The sequence below is a fragment of the Poecilia mexicana genome, unplaced genomic scaffold (genome assembly GCF_051168715.1).
Source record: "Poecilia mexicana isolate PSO_F unplaced genomic scaffold, ASM5116871v1 scaffold_2, whole genome shotgun sequence".
Lineage (NCBI taxonomy): Eukaryota > Metazoa > Chordata > Actinopteri > Cyprinodontiformes > Poeciliidae > Poecilia > Poecilia mexicana.
The window spans coordinates 44,352,892-44,377,375 of NW_028263371.1; the positions used below are offsets into that span (position 1 = coordinate 44,352,892).

General features: G+C 38.3%; 2 protein-coding genes across 5 annotated transcripts in view; one reads left to right on the top strand and one right to left on the bottom strand.

Moving 5' to 3' along the window:
- Positions 1-401: 401 nt before the first annotated feature.
- On the top strand, positions 402-15,410 carry prpf40a (PRP40 pre-mRNA processing factor 40 homolog A). Its single transcript, XM_014997203.2, has 27 exons — positions 402-498; positions 1,799-1,879; positions 2,019-2,162; positions 2,795-2,878; positions 3,239-3,257; positions 3,353-3,381; positions 3,521-3,562; positions 3,682-3,792; positions 4,227-4,347; positions 4,603-4,627; positions 5,149-5,367; positions 6,234-6,339; positions 9,278-9,342; positions 9,445-9,609; positions 10,532-10,640; positions 11,236-11,386; positions 11,513-11,646; positions 11,821-11,935; positions 12,205-12,296; positions 12,413-12,529; positions 12,834-12,971; positions 13,073-13,168; positions 13,266-13,352; positions 13,445-13,535; positions 13,621-13,682; positions 13,755-13,910; positions 15,028-15,410. Exons 1-27 carry the CDS (start codon positions 496-498, stop codon positions 15,115-15,117), a joined length of 2,652 nt encoding a protein of 883 aa, XP_014852689.1. The 5' UTR covers positions 402-495; the 3' UTR covers positions 15,118-15,410.
- Positions 15,411-16,941: 1,531 nt separating this feature from the next.
- The window catches only part of fmnl2a (formin-like 2a), a 58,007-nt gene continuing 50,464 nt past the window's right edge, over positions 16,942-24,484 (bottom strand). The window contains exons 25-27 of one of the 4 annotated variants that reach the window (XM_014997305.2): positions 24,143-24,266; positions 19,877-19,976; positions 16,942-19,502 (exon numbers count right to left, since the gene is read on the bottom strand). In XM_014997305.2, the coding sequence (XP_014852791.2) occupies position 19,502; positions 19,877-19,976; positions 24,143-24,266 (225 nt within the window). In that variant the 3' untranslated portion in view covers positions 16,942-19,501. The other 3 variants (XM_014997313.2, XM_014997295.2, XM_088001430.1) reach the window with 3 other exon arrangements.

A 24,484-nucleotide genomic window follows, 5' to 3' on the forward strand; every position in this document is an offset into this window, starting at 1 on the left:
CAATAAATTTTGGCTCAGGCAGACAGTCTGAGTGAGTGTAATATTTTTAGTTCAGCTTACACAGTAAACATTGACAAGATGTTTTATGCTGTAAACAAGCTCTGTAAATAATGTGTGTTTATAAATTTATAATCAGTTATTCAACTCATACCAAAATACTACTGTCATATGTTCCACATGCCTGTTTAGCTTGATACAAATTGGGAAAATTGTAAAATTATAAAAAGATTACAATCTTTTTATAAATAGAATAGAATAGAATAGGATAGAATAGAATATCCTTTATTATGCACTTGTCTTATTTATTTGTGTTTTATAATTTTCTTTTTATTAATTTACCTGAGTGCATGGCGTTGTTGCGCTTTTATGCGTTTTCCCGGCGCGCACTGACGTAACAGAAACTACCGCCTCACGTTTTTGCGTCACAAGGCAGTTAGACCAATCGCTGTGATCGTTATTGATAAGTGCTGGATTTCCTTGGACGTTGCCGTCAACATGGTGAGTTGACCTGCTTGAAAGAGAAGTTTTTAATAATTAGTAATGCTGCCGACAAAAAATAGCAATAATCCACAACTTCAGTTTTCATTTTTCTTTGTGTGGTTGGAAGCCGCCTCTTAGCCTTCATGAAAAGTCGCCCAGAGGTGGCCGGTGCTAGTTAGCTTGTCGTGTTAGCTCTAGGCTAATATAGCGGCACATTCATACCACCGTAGCATGGACTATAATCTGGAATCGATGCTGAGTGAAGACGAGTCGATTAGAACGAACAGTGGATATTTCTTTTTGTGAACACAGAATATTGGTTTTCAATTGTAACCCAATACACAAGCTGCTAATTTAAACGTATTGGGTCTGGTTTAGTAAACTCATTGTTACATTAACCTATTCTGTTCCAGTAGTTAGACGGAGCCTGGGCTCATTCATCATGGGTACTAGCATTTGTATTAGCCATAAGCTAATTATTCCAATTAAGATTCGTATGTGTTTACAAGCAGGACAAAAACTGGATTTCGTGGATTTATTTTTATTAAGTGTTTTAACTGCGATGATTTTGTACTATCGGATTTATCTTGAATAAAGCTTTCTGTGTCTTTAATTCATGTGTTCATTAAGACAATTTTTTACTTTGTCATTTGAAATGTCTGTATTGTAACTCCCCTTCACTACTATGTATCTTGAATGCAATTAAGCTTTCTATCAATTTATAACTTTGCTTCAGCACCTTTGTCATTCTGGTATTTTACTTAATTTATTATGAATGATGGAATGAAGTTTAAGTAGATGAAATTAGCTTAAGTGGACAATTAAGACGTCGACCTTTCTCGGAAAAATGCAATAGATCATTCTGGACTTTATTTAAAATTTTGAAATAAAGTCTGTGATCTGAAAAGTTGACATTGAGTGATACCACAGATTTTAATTCCATCTTTATGGACAAATCCAATACCACTTTGCACAACACTTGTGAAATAGAAAACCTTTGTAGTATTCAAAGTGGATTGTAGCATGTATCTATACCCAATATCTATACAGTAAATTAGAACATTTCATTTATTTCAGTTGCCAAATTCATTATGGTAAACATTATATAGATTATATAGACATTGATGTTTTCAAGCCTTTCTTATTTATAATTATAATCATCTGAAATTAGAATACTACAGCAGACCAAATTATTTCTTACCACTGTTTTTTTTTTTTTTTACCTAATTCTTAAGAAAAACTGAAAATATTTATAATTTGTAACTTTCTTAAAGTTAGAACTTTACTAACTTAATGTTGTGTTTTTTATTCATGGCAGTCTTCAACGGAGACAAATAATGGCCCAAGCCAGGCGGCACCTTATGCAGCTGTCCCCCCTGCTGCCATACCGCCTCCATATGTAAGTAATTTCAAAACTTTGGTCAAAGTTAGCCTTTATGTTTTTTCTTTCAGCTGTCAAACTAGTTAAAATATCTGATTGAGTCATCCTTTACCAATTTAAAAATGCAATATCTCTCTCTGTTTCTTCAACTGACTAGATGGGACCACCAGGAATACCACCTCACTTCCCACCCATGGGAATACCCCCTATGGTGCAGCGACCTCCTAGCATGACTCCAATGCCACCTGGAATAATGCCACCAGGCATAATGCCACCAATGGCTGCTCCGCCAATGGGACAGGTAAGGTTTTATGTTAATCTCTTACACAAGATCTTGTGTCTATCTGAACTGGATGTTTCTACTGCAATGAGACAGAAGTAGAGTTGAAAATAGCATCAATATATTCATAATTTTAAAGTTTAATTGATCTCTTCCTTCTTTCAAGGGCAATCAGTGAAAATACAGGTGTTGCAACAAACAAATATTTCTTATCATCCTACTCAGTGTTTAATAGAAAATATAAATGAGTAAAATTGCATATTTGTTCTAAAATGAAACCGTTTTCGCAACAATTATTTATAATGTATTTTTATAAAATGCACTCGCTAAGCAGAAACCTGTCCCATTCCTGCCAGCATATGTTTCTGCCCTGGCAGCATTAAGAAGGTGAGATTTCAGAAAGAGAGTCGGCATAAAGAGTCACAAGCTTAGAAAGTAAACGAGCGGAGTGGAGTCTCGGTGCATTTGCATCGCACAGATCACAAGCCGTGTTATCACATGATTAAATTAGCACAGCAAACATAACTTCAGTCTCACCTTGTCCCTGAAGTTACAAGCAGCTCGTCATGCTCACAGTCTCACACTCTCATTGTGTCTGAAGATTTGTGTTGGTATGAAAATGTCTGAATGTTTCATGATTCTTCTTTTATTAGATGCCAAGCATGATACCGCCCATGATCCCGGGAATGATGCTGCCTCCTCGGATTCCAGCTGCGACCGTACAGCCGACGGGACCCGTACGTCTCACTGTCTGTCTCTTTATGTTGGCTTCACAGACCTCAGAAATAACCTGTGACCCAGAAAATGCCAAATGAAGCATTTAAGCAACATACAGTGCCATGAAAAAGTAGCCGTCTCCTTACAGATTTCTTCTGGTTTCACTTGTCACACTTAAATCTTAAAAATGCATAATCTATAATTATGGTTACAATAAGTCATCATGTTGTAATTTTTGGCTCTAGTTGAATTATATCATAATTCCACTATATAAAAAAATAGCTTTTTATTGTTTAATATTAGTTTCTGGTAAGTTTCTAGTCTATTTTGTTCATGTTTGTGCCAGTAAAATAATATTTTTTCTTATTTTGTTTCTCCAGCCTGGTGTTGACACCACAGGTATGATCCAGTTTACAAATCAATATCCAGTTTACAAATCAATATCTTTGTTCTGATTTGCTTACGTCTCAATATCTGACATATTTCTCTTTCAGTCCCTGCAGCAGCTGCACCAGGAACAACTGTACGTTTGTCACTTTTTTTTTTCTATACAGTCACGTTTCATAAATTAGAACATACGTTTCAACAGTGTTGACTTGTCTTTTTTGCTCCTGCATTTTCTTTTAGCAGTAAATGTTAATTAATTTCTTTTATTCCTGCAGAGTGGAACAAATGGATCCCCTCCAGAAGAACAGCCAAAGAAGGTTGGCACACACTAATATATCCAAAAGACTGTTAAAGTTTTCAAAGAAGGAACCACAAAAACTTTATATATTGATTGAAAGTGGCTAACTTTAAATACCTGTTTTTGTTATTTTTGTAGAAATCTGTGTGGACAGAACACAAATCTTTAGATGGGAAAACATATTATTACAATACAGAAACCAAACAGTCCACATGGGAGAAACCGGATGAACTGAAATCTCCTGCAGAGGTATGCACTTTTACTGTTCCACAACCTGTTTATTAGACTGCTGATAACTAATCAAATACCCGTTGGCCTGTACAGTAGGAGACATACTTTAGCATAAATTTATCAATGTATATGCCAAAACTGTTGTTTTTACCCTTTTATGTTGATTTAACTAAATACTGTTTTTTTTTTTTTCACTCCTGTTTTCAAAATATGAAAAAACGTCTAAATGTGGTTTAATTTACTAAAATGTGTCGGACTGTAAATGGCATTAAATTGCTTGTACATATACATCTCAATTGAATTAAAATCATAAAATCCAAAATATTGAATTGCAGAGGAATGTAATATATTTTAAGCATTTGTTTCAGTTATTTTGATGAGCATTGCATTCTTCTTATGAAAATGATCCCAAAACCCATAATGATGATGATCTGTTTTACTGTTTGTTTTAGCAAATGCTGTCTAAATGCCCCTGGAAGGAGTACAAGTCTGACACAGGGAAGCCTTATTATTACAACTCTCAGACAAAGGAGTCCAGATGGACCAAACCCAAGGAGCTGGAGGATCTGGAGGGTAAAATATGGTGTCTCGTATTTTCAAGCTTATGTTTAATCTGAACGGTCTGAGCCGTCTGCTGGCATGTGCAACAAATTATTAAAAGCATAAATGAGTTCAAGAATCACTGTTGTACAAAGATCAGACAGAATTTTTTCAAGAAAACATGTTGGCATGTTATGTGCATTGATCAGTGTGCGGGGGGTTTCTTTGTACTTTGCTTTAAAGACGAAGCAGAGACCCATTAATGGCTTCTTTATTTGTCTGTTCCAGCTATGATCAAAGCAGAGGAGAGTGGGTAAGTTGTTTTTTAAGCCATCTGTTTCTCCTCTTTGCTCCATTATCTGCTCTCCGTGGCCAAACAATTTTCATTTGGTATTCAGAAGACACAGATTGGTTACCAACACCAAGGTTTCACACATTATCCGTCTTACCATTCATGCTGTTTAAAATCATCTAAATAAGACAGACCAGAGTTTCTTTATAAGAATAGTTTGGCTCTTCCTGACCTGTTGCTGCACACATTTGTCACATTTAATCTTTTCCAATTGTGAAGGTTTATTAAATTTTTTGCAATATCTTTATTTAAAACTTTTGATTATGAGCAGGTGTCAAAATCAGGGTAACAATACACATTAACATTTTAATGATTGATATGTTTAATTGTTTTAGCAGCGGTTGGAATATTTTTTCTTTTCTGATTTAGATTAAGGTGTTTAGAACATAGTATATACTTGTTTTGTCTTAATCTTGTGAAAGCATGTTATTTACACTGGAGATAGCAGTTTTTGTGTTAGTAACATCATGGTTTCATTCCAGAACAACAGAGGCTGCGGCTCCTGGAACGACTGCAGCTCCTACAGCGCAGGCCGATCAAAATACAGCCGCCATGGTGACCGTAAAGGAGGCGGAAACTGCAGCGGCGGTCCCAGAGGAACAGCAGTCCCAGGTGACATCGCATCAAACAGCTGAGGTCAAGGCTGTGGAGGCACCTGTGACTTCCTCAGAGAGCGCCGTCGTTGCAGAGAGCAAACCCAGGTAAACAACAGTTGGCTCCGCTTCAAGCTCACATTAATGTAAATATTAAATCTCTGGCTAACATTATTTATTTTCACTTTATTAGAGGATGCTCTAATCCTCTTTTACAAGTCCAGTGCTTGTAGATTTTTTTAATAGAGCTGATTTATGTTACTACAGATAAGGCAGCCATTAACATTGGAGGGAAATGGAAGGGCATCGTTTTGTAGAATGATTTGTGAAACCTATGAATATTCAAGCAGATGCAGCAGATCAACTGAAGTTATTTAAAATTTGAAAACACTTTTGAAAATGGAAGGTATTTTCTTTCCCATTTCAAAGAACAGTTGCATTTTAGGTCATACATTTTTTCAAGATTTTCCTCATTACTTAATTTACATGTACTTATGTGTTTGTGTATTAGTTTATTCTTTGCTTTTTCGGTTCTTGTTTTTATTGAGAATTGGTCTCTTGGCATCAGTTTTCTCTCTGACTTGTTTGTGGTACTAAAATCAAACTAAACCAGGGGTGGGCAATCCTGGTCCTCAAGGGCCAGTGTCCTGCAACTTTTAGATGTCTTCCTGGTCCAACACACTTAAATCCAATAGCTGAATCACTTCGTAAGTGCAGGCAGGTTCTCCAGAGTCCTGCTAATGACCTCATTATTTGACTCAGGTGGGTTGAAGAAGAGACACCTCTAAAAGTTGCAGGAGATCGGCCCTCCAGGCCTGGAGTTGCCCACCCCTGAACTAAACGCACTTTCTTGAGTAACAGTAACATCCACAGAGATCCAGACTTTTGTCTTTTAATGTTAAATAAGGTAATTGTCAAGTGCTTTTAATAATGAACGCAGTGTAACAAATGTTATTATTCTTATTTGTTTTCAGCGTCGAAGTCAAAGAAGAAGAGCGACCTGAACTTCAGAAGAAAACCTATAAGTGGAACACAAAAGAAGAAGCCAAGCAGGCCTTCAAAGAGCTGCTGAAGGAGAAGGTGAGCCCAGGAGCCAGGTGGCTATTTTGACCTAAAGGAAAGGATCATTTAATCTTTAAAAGAAAAGTTAGAGGTGGATATAGTCTCATTTACCAAAAAGCACTTTTAGACACATTTTAGGACTTATTTTTCTTCTTTAGGTTGCAGCACCATCAGCAGGCTTAAATAACTGGGCATATCCCAAATATACTGCATGTGAATTTATGAAAACAAACATAACTTTCTGCTCTTGGCCTAAAAAACACCATCATTTAGTGCTTTTTACTGCTCTTTTGAATTCTTCTTGTAATCTGAAAAAGAAAAGTTCTCAGTCAGTTCTAGTCCAAACCAGAGGTTTAATTAAAACGCAGACTTTGAGGATATCAAAAGCTGCTTTACCGATGTTGAAAATGGTGTCAGTACTAATGGTGCAGATGATTTCCTGAAACCAAATTTATGTTTTAAACCAGATATGCACCTATAACTGGATCATCAAATATTTTCCAGCTCTTCTTTGGTCTTTATTCGTTAGGCCAGATATTGGAAATCTGAAAATGTTTTCTCCTGTTCATTAAAGGCATCGAAATTAAGAATTTCCATAATGTTTGGTCTCTAAAGTCCTGTTATTTGTATTATTTTACCTTTTGGTGTGTTGAAAAATCAGATAAAGTCTTCAGTCCTCTTCTGTTGCTCTGTTTTGTTTCACCTGACTGGGTGAATGTTTTTCAGTAGCGATCACCAGAGCTGCCCAGTATACCCAATCAAAATTATCCCATTAACTCTGTGCTATATTTCAAAGAGTTTGGAGGATTTGGTGTGTTAATTGTCAGGCCTCCAGTCTTTGCATATTGACAATATATTGGGCTGCATGTAATGACTCTTAAGTGCTCCTGGTCATATTGTTAACAAAAGAAAAGTGTTTGGAAAATGTAGGCTAATTGTAATCAGCATTGTTTGTCTTCAGTAAGAGTATTACAGTGAAATATTTCCTTAATATTGTGCAGCTCTTGTGTTTCCAATCAGGGGAAGAGCCTTTCTTTATCAGCTGTAGCAGCTCAAACCGTCAGTCATTTGAAATGCCTTCTTAAAATCCATTTTTCACTTGCGTTTAGTTGCAGCTGGGAGGTCATGGTGACCTTTATTATGCAGTTCATTTTTTTGAAATCATGTCTGAAACATTTTGTTCATGTTTTGTCGGTTTTCGTTTGCTCTTTCTAAAGCTCTCTTATTAATAAAAAAAAAGTCATTGTATTGTTTTTTACATAAATAATTTACAAACTTGAGTTTAGAAAAGTATGAAATTTAAAATCTGTAGAAACTCTGCTGGTTAATCATTTGTTGCATAATTGAGATACTATTATTAATAATAATCTTGATGATATTTATACACTGTAGGATGTTGCAGTATTACTATTTTTCTCACTAGAAAACAGTCAGTGTTGTATTTTGGTTTATGGGCTTCTGAAAAGCCTCCATGTCTCCTTTCTCTACATTCCCCACTGACAGCTGCTTTGCTGTCACTCTTTTCTCTCTAATTGCGTGAAACATGTGACATAAACCGTGAGCGCTCCTCTTAGCGGGAGATGTTTAGCTACCTCTGTCTGCCGAGCCTTTATGAGTTTCTCGTCGCATCCTCTGCATCCTGATCTCAATCTAATCCCCCCTCCTCCCTTCAGCCCCTGGGAAGTCTGTTAAGCTCACCTCCTGTTGCTGTGACCGTGTTGTTTACAAGTAGCATGGCGTGCCAAGCGCGCCCCACCTCGATTGTTGCTATATTTAGGTGCTTTTTAATTTTGTGCACAAAGCTCTCCTCTGAGATTGCTTGCCATTTCCTTCCAGATCTTAATGGGTCTGTCTTTATGATTAGCTTTATTGGATCACAAGCAGAGGGGGCTGGCTGGGATTAAGACAGTGAGAGAAAGTGGCATGCCTCAGTGAGTTAGAATAACTGTGACAAGTGACGAGACAGCAGCGCGGTGGAATCAGTCCATAATGGATGAAGGAGCCACTTTCTGAGAGAGAGGCACGCTTATAAAGAAAGGGCGCTTATATAAGCCATCAGTGGCACTACTTGAATTATTGTCACTCCACACCTCATAAACAAGCAGCTTGAAGCAATTAGGGAATTACTTTTTGTCCTTTTTCCATGATTTCCAAAAAGGTTATTTTCCTTGAGTTATAATTTTGCTATATTTATGAGTTTACAGGTGCATTTCAGTAAATTAGATTATGATTTAAAACTCAATTTGTTTCTCTTGGTAAGTTCAAAGAGTGTAGTTTTTCAAACTAATTTGAATAATTTAGGCTACAGCTAATAAAACATAAAGATATAGCTTGTTAGAAAATGTATTTATAAAAGTAATAAAAAAAATGTTTTTAATGGAGAAATGACAATCAAGCAGAGACTCCTGACTAAACAAAGGAAAGTTGAGCGGAAGGAAAATCTGTGGTATTCACCCTATTTGTGCATGTGTGATGGGAATCTTTCATTCTAAAAGATCCAACCAAGAACTGAATTTGTAAATTAGCCCGTGGGCTAGAAAACCTTCCTACAAAACGGAACAGTGGCTGCTTTGTTTTTAGTATGTGCCATTGTTAACAGTGCTGTCCTTGATTAAATAAACTTGAATTCAACAGAATTAAACACTTTCTTTTTTCTTCCACTCAACTTCCCGTCAATATTCTTTGATACGGAACTTGTTTACAGCTTGTTTCTTAAGCAATAGCTTTTAAAGGCCTATCTATCCATGCTGTTGAGGATGTCAGTGACTGCTGGAGAACTGCTACGTCCACAATCTACATAGTTGTACAAGTTCTGACTTTCTAAAAATCTCGATTGTATTTATTTTTTCCAATTGTCAAAATCCAAGTAAATAAATATCCTAATGTGTGGAATTGCACCTTCTACATGTGTTTTAGTGTCTTACTCCACTGTCACATTGTATTCTTTTCATTTTAGGGTGTTTCCTCAAACTCCTCATGGGAACAGGCCATGAAGCTGATTATCAATGACCCTCGCTACAGGTGGAGGATTCACAGATTGCTCACCGTACTTTCTAGACACAACTCTAATTTATTACATTAATTGTCCTCATGACATTAATTTTCTCTCTCCGCTATCAACAGTGCTCTTCCCAAACTGAGCGAGAAGAAGCAGGCGTTTAATGCCTACAAAGTCCAAACCGAGAAGGAGGAGAAGGAAGAGGCCAGGATTAAATACAAGGAGTCCAAAGAAAAGTTCCAGAGGTTCTTGGAGAATCATGAGAAGATGACGTCCACCACCAGATACAAGTAGGTGGCTGCTGGGATTTGTTAGAGTACATGCGTGTTTTACCATGGATTGATTAGTGCTGCTCTAAACTGTCAATTTCATTACACTGACCTGATCAATAAAAGGTCATCTATGGTTTAGGCACACCCTCATGCTGCTCAGATCCACGTAATCCTCACTGTGGATGAGTTTGCGTTTGGAGAATTTGGTTTGTGTTTGTTTCCTCATCTCCATTTTGTCCTGTACAAAGTTACCAAATAATTTTAATGTAAACATTGTGAATTATTTTTAGTTTCATCAGTATCAACAAAATTGGCTTTCCTCTGTTATATATACACAAAGAGACACATTTGAAATGCAATATGAAGTTTTTTATTTTTAATGAGCTTGACTATTGGAAGTTAAACTCATCGGTGGTTATTATAGCATCTGGTTTGTCAGTTCTTGGGTTTGGCATATGGGTGAAAGTCACCGTATCAGACCCTCGGCTGGTGACCTTGACAGCGAGCCGGTTTCAGAGTTCTGCTGGCACCAGCTTGTAATCTGGGATGAGTCACAACAGGCAGCGTGAGAGTGATAGCAGGACTTTCTGATGGTGTGTTTCTCATCTTTTATTAATTGCACAGTTGCCAGTCAGAGGTGCTAGCTCTCCTTAAAGTCAGCGTTATAAAATCAGTCAATTGCCATCATAAAAAAATTAAAAAAGCTTCAGTTATATACACTAAACTGTGTGTATTATGTGTTTATTCAAATGTATGTAATCAGATTTAAAAGTGCATCTGGTGTTTTTAATTTATTTTATTTTTTTATAGAGACGTGTAAAATGTAATTGGCTTGTGAAATGCCGCCATCATGTGGCGAGTTTGCGTGAAAATGATTTAAACCAGCTGTGTGTGTGCTTGTGGGTGCGTGTGCGTGTGTGTATCTGTATCTGTGATCCAGGAAAGCAGAGCAAATGTTTAATGAGCTGGAAGTGTGGAGCTGCGTTCCTGAGAGAGACAGACTGGAGATCTACGAAGACGTGTTGTTCTACCTGGCGAAGAAAGAGAAGGTAAGGCGCTGCCTCACTGCGTGAAAACGTTCTCCGTTATAAAACATTCAGCAGTACGAGGTCTATATGTGGGGAACAATGCATTATGGGAATATACAGCACTGGAAAAAAAATAAGAGGCCACTTAAAATGATCAGTTTCTCTGATTTTACTTTCTATAGGTGTATGTTTGAGTAAAATGAACATTATTTTATTCTATGAACTACTGACATGTCTCTGAAATACCAAGCTATTTGCAGAAAATAAATGGTCAAAATCACAAAAACGATACAGTGCTTTCAGACAAAGTATTTCAAAGAAAACAAGTTCATATTAATATAGAAACAACAATACTAATGTTTTAACTCAGGAAGAGTTCAGAAATCAATATTTGATGGCATAACCATGAGGTTTTCAATAGGGTTCAGTGCACTGGTCTAGGTCTTTATTTCTAATGTCAGAGTTGCATCCACTTGCAACTCTCCATCTTTAAAACATTACCTCTGTAATTATTTTGAATTTAATCATAATTTAGCTTGGAAGAGTCTTTCATGTTGACTTTAAAGCAAACTTGGAACGATAATACTTAACTTCCTGGTTTTGTATTTTCCTGCAGGAACAAGCCAAGCAGCTGAGGAAGAGGAACTGGGAAGCTCTGAAGAACATCCTGGACAATATGGCCAACGTGACATATCGCACCACCTGGTCCGAGGCCCAGCAGTATCTGCTGGACAACCCCACGTTTGCCGAGGACGAAGAGCTGCAGAGTACGAGAATAAAACCAATTTCCTATCATGGATTCAGATGCAGAGTTGATGTGAGAAATGTGTTTGCATGGCAGCAGCGGGCTCAACTCTGAATGTAATGTATGTTTTGTTGTTATCTGCCGACAGATATGGATAAAGAGGACGCCCTCATCTGTTTTGAGGAGCACATTCGAGCTCTGGAGAAGGAGGAGGAAGAAGACAAGCAGAAGACTCTCCTCAGGGAACGGAGACGGCAGCGCAAGAACAGAGAGTCCTTCCAGGCACGTACCGCTCCACGCACTTAAGAGACGGTTCAATCACCTACTAATCACATCTAATCTTGTTTTAAAATGCTAAAAATAAGTAGAAGAAGAAAAATGTTTTATTCCAACAGTTGCTGTCTCAAATTTATATTTATCATCTTTTTTTTTTTTTTTTTTTTTTCTTTTGCACAGAAATTTCTGGATGAGCTCCATGATCACGGCCAGCTTCACTCCATGTCCTCGTGGATGGAGATGTACCCGACCCTGAGCTCTGACATGCGCTTCAGCAGCATGCTGGGCCAGCCTGGTACGGCAGCGGGGCGCATCACACGTGACTGCACACGTCTGTGATGAGCTAAGAGCCGCGCAGCACGTGGACGAGACATGAACACAGAAATACACTCAGTTCATTTCTCAGTTCATTTCACTTACTAATTTAATATAGAGTTGGATTGCATTGTTACTGAAATTGTTTATTATCCACATTATCTCTATTATTCTCACCCTTTTTCTTTTCTTTTTTTTTTTTGCTTTTCTTTCATAACCGTTTTGTATCCGTCTTGTGTCTTTCTGCAGGTTCCACTCCTTTGGACCTCTTCAAATTCTATGTGGAAGACCTGAAAGCCCGTTACCACGATGAAAAACGAATAATCAAAGATATCCTCAAGGTAAGCCAGAGGAAATCAGAATTGGGACTTCAGGGAATTATTTTGGGAACAATCTGTGATATCGCTGTTAAACTCTGAGGTTTTGTTCACAAGTCTCGGTGTCGGTGTTTACTCAGGATAAAGGCTTCCTGGTGGAAGTGAACACCAGCTTTGATGACTTTGGATCCGTTATCAGCTCAGACAAGAGAGCCACTACTCTGGATGCTGGGAACATAAAGCTGGCCTTCAACAGTGTAAGACTCACTTACCAGTTGTATGAAAAAAAATTCTGCAAATTGGTACAGAAGCATGATGCATGCACAACATGAAATATTATCAGTGAGCTGATTTTTGTATTTCTTGCAAGCAAATAAAAAGTGCAGCAGCAGGTTTGGGAGGGGCAGGGCTATGCTATTCTGTAGCTCCATATAATCCAAGAAAACACCAGGCAACTTTCTCTGGCATCTCATTCCTCATTGTTTCTCTGTATGTCTCTTGTCAAATTGTTGTTTTTTTTTTAATTCATGATTGAATATGTTTAAACTTCTTTCTGAGCAGTTACTGGAGAAGGCTGAAGCCAGAGAGCGAGAGCGAGAGAAGGAGGAGGCCCGCAAGATGAAGCGGAAAGAAGCAGCTTTCAAAACCATGTTGAAGCAGGCCACGCCGCCGCTGGAGCCAGAGGCCTCATGGGAGGAAGTATGCGCAAATAAAATCCCTTATATTTTCAGTTTCCTGTTCAGTTTTTCTTTTTTTATTGTGCTTAATGGTTTGTGACGGATGACATTTGACTGTTTCAGGTCAGAGAAAGATTCCTGAAAGAAGCTGCCTTCGAAGACGTGACGCTGGAGTCAGAGAGGAAGAGGATATTCAAAGATTTCATGCATGTTCTGGAGGTGAGGTTCCCACGATCACCGCGAGGAAAGCAAGGAGTTTATCCGTCCAGATGGTAGTCATGCTTACCTTTTTTTTATTTATGTATTCCTCTGCCAGCATGAATGCCAGCATCACCATTCCAAGACAAAAAAGCATTCAAAGAAGTCCAAGAAGCACCACAGGAAGCGATCACGCTCTCGATCAGTCAGTTGCTCTCAGTACTTAAAAAGAATAAATCACAAGTTGTGCTTAACAAGCATTTAACAATTTCTGAAACTTTCTATTTGTCGTCAAAGGCGTCAGAGTCAGAGGAGGAGGAGTACCACAAGAAGAAGAAGCGCTCCCAGTCCAAATCTCCCTCCGAGCGTTCTTCTAGTGGAGAGTCTGGTGAGTGTTTTTCCCGGCTCAGTGAATCATTTGATCGCCATGTGGAAGAAATGCAGCCCTGTTTGTATGTTCTGCTTCAAAACAGAGCGAAGCTATAAAAAATCCAAGAAGCACAAGAAGAAAGGCAAGAAGAGGCGCCACAAGTCTGTGAGTAAACCGGAGCTCCATGCAGCTTTTTGCAACGTTTATCGTGAATTTGACTATAGCCATGACAAACAGGCCTCACCGGACTCTGACGGCGAGAAGAAAGGAAGAGAGCGCGATGGGAAACGGGAGCGAGATTCAGAGAAGGATAAAGAGAACGACAAGACTCGGGGGAAATCTCGCTCAGAGTCTAAACAGAAATCTCCTAAAAGGAAAGCAGCCAAAGAGGAGGTGAATTTACGTCACTAATTCCACAGTGCCTTGTCAAAGGGTTCTTAGCACACAAGCTTTTGTCATTTTGTCGCATTTAAACCACAATCTGAAAAGTGTGGCATGTATTTGTATTTAGCCCCTCCTTCCCGCTCTCCTTCCCCCTCCTGAGATAAAACTTTTTAGAACCATATTCCAATGCAATTCAGTCTACAGGTCTTCTGGGTTTTGTCTCCAGCTTTCTAGAGACTTGGACATTTTATTTTTTTGACGTTCTTTTTTTTTTTTTTTTTTTTGCAACACAACTCAAATTCAGAAATCAGATTGTATGGAGAGAAGATATGGACATAAATGTTCAAGTTTTCACTCAAGTTCTCAATTGGATTTAGGTCTGGAAAGTGAAAATGTTCTGTATCTTATTTTGTAGCATCTAATAGGTTTTCTTCTAGCATTTTCCTGCATTTAGCTTCAACCATATCCCCATCAACCCTTGCCAGGTTCCTTGTTCCTGCTGAAGAAAGGCATCCCCACATCATGATGCTGCCACCACCATGTTTCCTAGTGGAGCTAGAGTGATGGGCAGTGGGAAGTTTTAAGTTTCAGCTATATGTATATTTAAATTTGGTGGTACAAAAGTGAAAAGCGTAAAGCGGTTGTGTTGTTAGGGTTTTGTATTTTGCATAGACATGTTTATAATAAAAGTTTTGTTTAAAAAAAAATAAAATAAATGAATTTGATTATTTAAAAATGATTAAATTAAGGAATAAATATGTCAGCAAGATTTCGAACTCCATTTTTACCAGCTTGGGTTTCAGACTGCTGCAGTTGCTAGGCAACAGGACATACACTGAGGTAAGGGAGAAAGATCTAAAGACTAGACCGTTCTCTTCTGGTCGGTGCAGTGGACACACCAACACATCTCGTTTTCTCCCATTGCTATTGTGCATTCCTCTCTGTTTTGGTCTGTCTCATGAAGTCTCAGTAAAATACATTCTTGTTTATTGAAGTATGACCTCTGGAAGGTCGAAAGGCGTTGTTTGTCTGCTGGTTTTCAATGTGTATTTAAATGGAGAGAAACTGGACAGAGGCTGTGAATACTTGGGTTAGTGTTTACTGAGTCCTTGTGTGTTCTGATCAGGGTGGCTGGGACACGTCAGGCAGTGAGCTGAGTGAAGGAGAGCTGGAGAAGAGAAGAAGAACTTTACTGGAACAGCTGGATGCACCTTGAAACTGTGTTCATGCCACTGTTTTCTGCTATTTGAACACTTCAGCAAACGGGCATTCCCCCCACCGTAGGCTCACCTGACTGTGCAGGCTGCCCCTCTCTGAATGAGGAAACGTGCTATTAATGGGAATGCTCTACACTTTTTATTTTGTGACTAATCTGATTTCAGGAATCTTGTCACCTGATCAGTCTGTGACTTGTTAGCTCTGGATATCTTCTTTAGGGGGCTGTAGATTGTTTTTTCATTGACAGTCATTTTTATGATTTCATTTCAATAAAGGCATACCTTGAAGCCATGCTTATTGTCTTTTTCAAAAAGCTAGGTTTTACTTACAGTAATTGTACACAGAAAGGTATTGGTCAGGGTTCTGTTTTATTATTCTTAGTAAAGCCTAATAAAAATATATCAATTACCAAGGACAGATGTGGATTTTTTTTTAATTTACAACACAAACATTTACATCAAAATATAATCATGCGTCAGTTCGATTTTCATCTTGCATGTTTACCTTATTTTATTAAACGGTTTAAAGATGGAAATGGCTAACACCCAGACTGGTTTGCGATTGGGAATTTTTTCCCGATACCAGTTCGGCATTTTATGAACATTGATGAACAGACAAGTTTACATTATTAGTCTCCAATAATGACTTATTAAAAAACTAATGATTAGTAAAAGTATATTCTACTGAAATATATCGCTCAAAGATTTGTTACGTTTCAGTTCACTTTATCATTCCGTTGCCTTCCTAAAATAATGGCCCAAGTCATTTTTTCATAAGTGAATTTGGGGGGGGGGGAACAAGAAACAACTGTTTTTTGCCCTAAAATGATTTGAGCTATTAATTTATGGAGGTGACGGTTTCTAATTTTTGGTTGACAGATGGTGCTTTCGTGGTCTTCATCTGTAATACTGAACACGCTTCAGAGTATGTGTGGTCTGGTCGCTTATTGAGTCGCTCATCTTCAGTTTCGGTTCTGGATTTTTCTCTTGTTCACTTCTTACCTGTGTCTATGACCACAGTAAATTATAATGGAAACTTAAAATGTTAGGAAGAATTTTAGTTTTCCAGATGAAGGATTAGGACCATGAATGGACCACCTCTGAACCAATCAAAAACACTGAAAAAAACAACAGCGAAGGTAGTTTTCTTTACTGTTATTTGGCTAATAGGAAAATCCTCATGAGTTAACCCTCCTTAAATTAACACTTATTAGCTCAGTTTGTTGAGTCGGAAGCTAACTGAAACCGTGTATCAGATATCGTATCTTCATTTATCATGAGCATAGAGCGCAACATGGTCTCCAAGCTTCGTTATATGACAAAGATGGCAATGAGTAAATGGTCTTCACTGAGCTGAAAAATCGTCATAATTAAATTTTAGCAGAATAACTACATAGATTAGCGGATGTTACTTCCGTTTTGCGTTTTTAAGACTGGATTATTCCTGTAGCTAGGCTTGCGTTATAAATCACATCATTTAACTTTATGTGCGAGTCCCTACGATGCCACCTACTGACCAGCCACTGTAAATGCAAAATGTCACTACACCCACATAATCTAGAAATGCCGAGAGAATATATTGCTACTAAAATAAAATAGTTGCTCCTGTTAAGTTCTGATTTTATATTGGAAGGTGAGGGCCAAAAAAATCATTGCCCACTAGGAGAGAGATTATTGTACAGCAAGTTCCACTGATAAATTGACTGTTGTCACACAATCACTCAATTACTAAAATCAGACTTAATTGTAAACTTTGTGATCTTCATCACCTGCCTGCAGTAATAAAACGTCAGAATGTGCAACAAATCCACAACACACACTCCTTTATTCAGTGTAAATAGTTTATTATACATCTTGAAAATCTCATATCACCTATTCTTAAAAAAGGGGGTTATTTAGAACCGAGACCTGTCTACAATACATTTGTAGTGAGAGGAGAAAATGCCAGTAATACCCAGTTGCACGCAGTGAAGCTGAGAGAAAAACAAGCAGAATAGCACAGTCTTTAACAGGACACAGTATCGCTCTGTCAGTTCATTACAGGCCAACTAATTGTTTTAATGGTTAGTGTGGCCATTCAGCTGAAATGTGTTAATGCTTTTATATCAGATCAGTTAGCAGTGATGCACCTGCGACCCAAACAAACTCAACGATCCTGTGCCTTCTGTGCAACAGTGAAATATTCTGATTAAAACATACTATTATGGATTTATGCCTGCATTTGGCTTATTTAAATACACAAAAACTGAAAAACAAACAAAAAAACTATAAGTTAAAATAACATTCAAAGTTGTATAGCACAAGGCAAAGAATACTTGTTTTAACAATATGTACATTATTAACCATCTGACAAAGTTAAAAAAAAAGAAATTGTAGAAAAATATCTGTACAGGAAACTTTTGTGTGGTCATGCCTTTAATGACGAACACACGATATGAAAAGCTTCAATGGTTTGTTTCAGTGGTTAAATACTATACATTAAAAATACAGTAAAGTGAGAAGACGGTAGCAACTTATTGTTCAGTTGTATCAAGTTTTATTAAAGTCATTGTGTGGGGTAGTTTAAGAACATGGTAGGAAATGAGTAATGTTGCTTTATATGCTTGTTTAGTTCTCTTAAGGTGTTCCCAAAACCACAGAAAAGGCTGTTGATTAAAGCAAATATTTTAAATTGAAGTTAAAGTAGGAACGCTTTTCAGTTAAAAACTACAAAATCCGATTATTTTTCATTGAATATGCCAGCAAATATGCAGTGTCTTGCAAAAGTGTTTGTATCCCAATTCTGACACGTTATTTGGATTTTAAACGATAGATCAACACAAATTAGTGGTCAATTGTGAAATTAAAACAAAAAAAACTATGCATAGTTTTTAGATTTTGTGTGTGTATGTATATATATATATATATATATATATATATATATATACACACACACACACACATATATATATACACATAGATATATATATATATATATAAAAAAAGGCCAGTAACGTCATCGGAGTGGAGCTGGACTCTGATGGTGGTGTCAGAAAGAAGGACCCTGTCCAAGATGCAGGCCATCTTGGACGAGCCTCATCCACTCCACGACATGCTGGCTGGATACAGGAGCACCTTCAGCCAGAGTCTCATTTTGCCAAAGTGCAACACAGAGTGCCACAGAAAGTCGCAAACTTTGTATTTATTACCCAAGTTACTTTATTTCAACAAATAAGCAATTTCCCCTTGGGGATCAATAAAGTATATCTTATTCTATAAAAATTGTGGTGGAAAACCAAAACCCTGAACTCTATCCCCAGTCTGAAACATGGTAGTGGCAGCATTATTGTGTGGGATGCTTTTCTTAAGCAGGGACCGTCTAAAAATTGACACGTTGCACTGCTTGAGACATGCTTCAAAAGACTTGCTGCTAAAGTTAGCTCTACAAAGAATTTGCCTGAGGCACATGAGAGCAAATGCATGCCACACTTTTGAGACTTTTGCGTCAAATTCTTTCTAAAGCCATGCTTCAGTGTCCTTCGACTATACACCACTTTGTGTTGATCTATAACATAAATTCCAAGTAAAAACAAAAAGTTTAACCAGTACAAATACTTTTGCCAGGCGCTGTAGAAAGTACGTAGATGTCTGCAATAAATACAGTTCACATTAGAGTGGTCTATTTTTTTTCCAACATATTTTTTCTTTTTTTTTTTAAAAACATATTTTAGTAAAAAATATAGTCTTAAATACATTTTGCTCACTTTCCTCATGCCAGCTCACCCCGATTTATTAAAAGAAGAATGAGATGATTAAAAGGAGGTTTGTGGGGAATGAACGAGAGCACTGGAATGTGTCAAAAGTTAAGAAACAGAGGAAAGGGGCAAAAAAGCCTCCAGTACATCCTAAGGTAGCTTTTCCAGCATAACTCTTTCACATGGCTCCTAAGGCCACTGCATGTCCAGTTTTATATCTTATCAACATTAAAGCCAACTCAAGTTGTATTGCTTATGGGTACCGGGGGGAGTTTGGGGGGATAATTAAAACATTCACACAGAAGATAAAAAAAAAGATCACAAAACAAAAAAGTTCAGGCACTTGGCTTGATTTCTACGCTAAATTCGGTCCCAAACACGTCTCAGTCCTTCATTGTTTGACATTAGCGCATGTATAGTCCTCTCGTTATTTGCTACAAAACACCCGACATCCTTCGTTCTGCATCGGACTTTCCGTCCCACCGTCCATCCATGTTCCTCTCCTCCCATCCTCTCCTGCACGTCCTCGGTTTCCCCTCGTCACATGACCACTTCTCCATTGTTCACTGGCCGCAGGTTCTGATCGTCGTAGCGCCTCCTGACGCTCCTCCGCACGGCGTCCGCTCGCCTGTACGGCTGATTCCTCAAATCTGGCGGAATCAGCGGGGGAAGGGACGGGACAGGAGAGCTTTAAGTCAGGGTGTCATGTCAATGTTTGGATCTTTCATGAGCCCACATGTTCAGGAGTGCTGGTAGCCTAACTTTTCAAAGCAGCATGAGATCTAAGCACACAGAATAAAACAAGTCTGGCTGAGATGGGTTTTTAATAAAGCTCTGCTTGAATCCAGAAACTTTTCATACATCTTGTAAATCCAAGATGCATATATTTTTTAATAAAAAAGATTGAAGAAACTACTAAAGAAAGCAAGACTTCTTATATTCAGGCTAAACAGATGGAAAAGAGGAACCTAAACAAACAAAAAATAATGTGAAGCAGGAAGGGAGGTAATAAAGAAATGCTTGCCAGGTTCGGGACACATCCACCACTACAGGGGTGCTACTGGAGGACTTCCTTACCCTCAAGTAGACATTTGGAAATTTAGTAATATTATTCTTCTTTAGTTCTGGATGAAGAAAAGACAAAATGACGGTTAAAAATAAGAGGAAGACGTGGGCTGACTGGTGCATGTCAGCTCGACATGTTCACTTTGGCTTTGCAAACCGCTAGAGCAAAGCAGAGAGGCTGCAGGAGGAGAGGCTCAGAGAGGACAGTGCTGGGGGATGTTAACTGGTTGATGGAAGCTCGTTTCATTTCTGTTACTAGACCCAAACTGCTTTAGCAAAGTGGCTACCAGCGAATAAGGAGACAAGCCCATTTCAAACTTCCAGTTAGGAGCGACTGTAAACAATAAAGAATGGATAAAAACAAACAGGCCAGTTGTTATATTCAGCAGAACCATCACTGCAAACCAACCAAAGCATGCACGCAGCCAAGCACACACTCACTAACAGCACAGAAAGCAGCACAGAACATGGTTCCAGGAGAGTTAGTGCACACGGTTTTACCGAGACAGCATGCAGGATATACAGCGTCTGGTCTCTGTTGTGTGTCTTTCCATCCAAATGTATCCAACATTTTCTCATTACAACCACAAACGTTATTATATTGGGATTTTTTGCAATAAACCAGCAAAAAGTAGTGACGTGGGTCTTTTTAGGGTTATTGGAGTATAGAGGACTCACTATATATGCACATCACACATTTCAGGCTTTACTTATAAAGAAAAAATTAAATTAAATCTGTTATTTTTATTCCACTTCAAAATTGTACTCTACTTAGTGCAAGTCTATCCCATGAAATCCCTCCAGAGTACATTCAAGTTTGTGGTTGTAATGTAAAAAAGTACACTTGAATGAAAAGAATTAAAAGTACTTTTGCAAGGCACAGCAAGAGCACAGAAACTTCCTGACTGAAGAGTGGCCGGTCAGGAGCAAGCGCATTCTAACTACAAGAGCAAGAGTGCATTGTGGGAAAGCAGCAAGGTTAAAGCAAACAGCATGCAACAAACCGTGTAAACAGTGATGATGACATGTGATAAATGAACACACACAATGATTTTACCATTAAAAACATTGGAACACACAAACGAGCAAGTGATAACGCCACAGGCACGTATACATCATAGCATTAGTCATACCTGAGGTGTACATATACGAATACTGTATGTAGTACTGAATATGACAAACTGAGCCGCAACATGCGAGCCATGTTAGATGGATGGCCACCAGATGGCAGCACACAGCCTGACCTGAGTGACGCTAACTGAGGGGAAAAGTTCACTCCTTGGGATGCTGATCTCTCTGTGACATTATGGTTTGCTGTGGTGGGTAACATGATGATGAAAAATACTGACGTCACGCTTCATGCAGGTGGGCCGAGAAGAACCAGCTCCCAAAACACACTGTCATGCTTAGATAAGAAAATCTACACAACACACACTCAAACTTCAGTGAGTGTGTGTGCGTGTGTGTGTGTGTCCCTGGGAAACCACATTGTCCACAGTGTGGGAGTGTAAACGGTTAAGAGGGGGTCGGTGGGAGTGAAGAGGCATGCAAGGAGGGGAAGAACATAAAGGAGAAACATTTTGTTCCAGCAACCTTTAAGAAGAGACAGAGATCTACAAGCTTTAGTAATGGTACTCCTCATTGAGAGCAGGCTCGCAGAAGAACCGAGACCCGCGCTTGGCTGTGCGGGCGGTAAAGGGCACGGTCTTCAGCACTGCATTGAGACAACAGGGAGAATAGCCAGGACACAAATCAGGACAAACACGGCATGAGAAAAGCAGGTCTTCTCTACTGGGTTTAGCAACGGCTAGCACTAAGCAAGAACCCATCTACAGCAACAGGAACCCTGGAGAAATGAGTCTGGAAGCCAACTCTACAACCCCCATTTTTATTTTGCTAATTATCTTAAACTGCACAGTCTCGTGCAAAAGTAGGCAAATTTTGTTGTAATCTTTTAATGTGATCTTGTTTAACAGTTCTCCAGACCTGATGAATATTTTAAAGTTCTCAGAGTTTGGCTGTCTTTAAACTTGATTTCAGTTCAGTGACGAACCATTTCCATTTGCACTGAGCCAGTTCTGGTTCTGCTGGAGGTTTCTTTCTGCTAAGGGGAAGTTTTTTTGTTTTTTTTTCTCCTTTATGCTGTTGCTACATGCATTCTCATTATGAGAGATTGCTGCATAGTCAACAATGCAAATGTCCAATATTGTATAGCAACAGGAGTGAATTCTGCAAATCAATGACTTGATGCAATTTGGTGGGTTCCTTTAAATAGCAAACTTAAAATTTTAATAAAGAACTGAACTTGACTGCTCTGTCTGATAATAAGATTAAATTGGGATGTATGTAAATGACTTTACTTTAGAGTGCCTTGGGACAATATTTGTTATGAATTAGAACTGAATAGATAAACTGAAGGGAACTGAACCAATGTTTGTAAAAATAAAAAAGTACTACGCTAATTTTACAAATGTACATAAAAGTGGCTTTTTTCATATTCAAATGCTGTATTTTTTAGCCCAGTTTGGAGTATCTTCTGTCATCCCTTGACAGAATGATATCCTGGGCAACAACCAGATCCAAAACCTCTCTGTGGTCCAAGGAAAAACCTTAAAGAACCGTTAGAAAGCCTGGAGACATATTGATCAGGATCACATTAAAGGATCACAAGATCTGACCCCTTGAATCAAGATACATTGAAATTTGGGATTGCCGTTTAAAACTTCTGCACTTCTGCTGTGAAATCACTAAATGGGCACAAGAATACACTAAAAGAAACTGAACATTGTGAAAGTTTAACATGTAAATGTAAATGGACATTCCCATAATGTTTTCAATGGGAACTGAAAACATTTCCCACTTAAACAGCTGAAGCAACAAAGTTTTATTTTGAAAAGTGGAATGTGTTCCTGTGTGTGGTGCATTAGGTGTTTTAGCTGCATTATTATTTGGATACTTTTTGTATAAAAATGTTTGCATATAGACTAGTTAATCTATAAAAACTAATCTGCTCTAGCATGGACGCAGAAAATAGAACTGCACTCGACCCATTCCTCTTTAGAGAAGAACAATAGTTACACTAAACTGTTGGAAAATCCAAAACATTTCAAGATCTTCATTTTTATCCATGATTTTTGTTTTTTCTTTTTTGTCAACATGTTTACATTTAGAACTTAAGCGACAAACTGTGATAAGTAAATTATTTTTGGAAAAGCCTAATAGCTCATATGTTGCAATAGTACTTTAAATTGCCAAATTTGTTAAAAGGCCCTGGTTATATATAAATGCGTTAAATTTAAAAACAAATTGATATATATAAAAACATTTTTAGAATATGTGTTCTTTGTTCATATCCTTGCATTGTTTTTTTTTCTTCCCGTCTTCAATTGAAGTGGAATTGCGTCAAAGATCGTCTTGGCCTGAATCCATTTTGGTTGTCAAATAATGTCATTGTGTTCATCTTGCCATTTTATTCTCATTAGATGCACAGATCTGAGATGTTGTGACAGATGTATTTTGTGGAACGCAGATCTGCCAGTTTTAGATACATAAAATTTCTCTTGAAAACTAAAACAGGATTCAGTACACTTTTCTTTTCCTTTTCTCAAATAAAAATGATTTTCTCATAACAAATGTACACAGTTGAGGACTGTCACTCTCTGCATCCTTGAAACTATAATGGCAACAAAAATGCTTCAAGTTACGGTGACAGAAAAACGAATTGGTCGTCTCCAATCTCTGGCTGACTGACTGATGCATCTCTAGTCATCAGAAAAAAACATCAATCATTAATAGGAGCCAAATTAGATGCAAAAGTGCCGTTTGTTCCCTTTGAGATATAATACAGAAGCAATGTAAAGCAGCAAATAATTGTTCTTCACACTTCTCCACAGGAAGTTTAATCTCCCCTTGTTATGAAAGTAAACTAAAATTATTTTCTCGATTTGACTGACATCCAGAGAGACGGTCATACCCTCATCCTGCATACGCACAGTACAGATGGTGTTATAAAGCAAAAGTGAAGAAGTTAAGATAAGTCATTATTATCAGGCACCTTTCGGTCGAGAAGCACTGAACCAGCTGCCTCATTTGGCCACAAAAAGAGCTGAAATCATCGTGTTAGTTGGCTTAGAAATCCTTTGTTTCAAGCTGAGGTGACCCTTCATGCAGAGCATTAAGCATGTGTGATTGACTGCAGACTGTAGCCTGGATCCGGTGATGTTACCCGTGATGATGTCCTCGATGGCGCCGTCTTTGCCCTCGTAGACGTGCCGGCTGTCCTTCACCTGCTTCCTCCTGAGCTCCTGGATCAGCTCCTGCTGCTGCCGCTTGCTTTTATGGGAGGGAGACTGCGGGAACACGCACACAACAAGGTTTCACCACCAACGAGCTTCTCTTCTCCCACATCACATCCCTTCATCATGCAAGTTAATTGAAGAGTCACTAATCCTGACTGATGTTCCTCAGCAGGGATTCTCCTCTTGGAGCTAAATACAACCGTGCCCAGCAGGTGGTCTGCGCTCGACTAATCCTCCAGACGGGAATCTGGAGGAAGTGGACCTGGATT

What these genes read in the sequence shown, in the direction of transcription:
- prpf40a (XM_014997203.2), top strand. An exon ending in CGAGGACGAAGAGCTGCAGA is followed by an intron (nt 11,387 to 11,512) that starts GTACGAGAATAA and finishes ATCTGCCGACAG; the next exon opens with ATATGGATAAAGAGGACGCC. An exon ending in AGAAGAGGCGCCACAAGTCT is followed by an intron (nt 13,683 to 13,754) that starts GTGAGTAAACCG and finishes CATGACAAACAG; the next exon opens with GCCTCACCGGACTCTGACGG.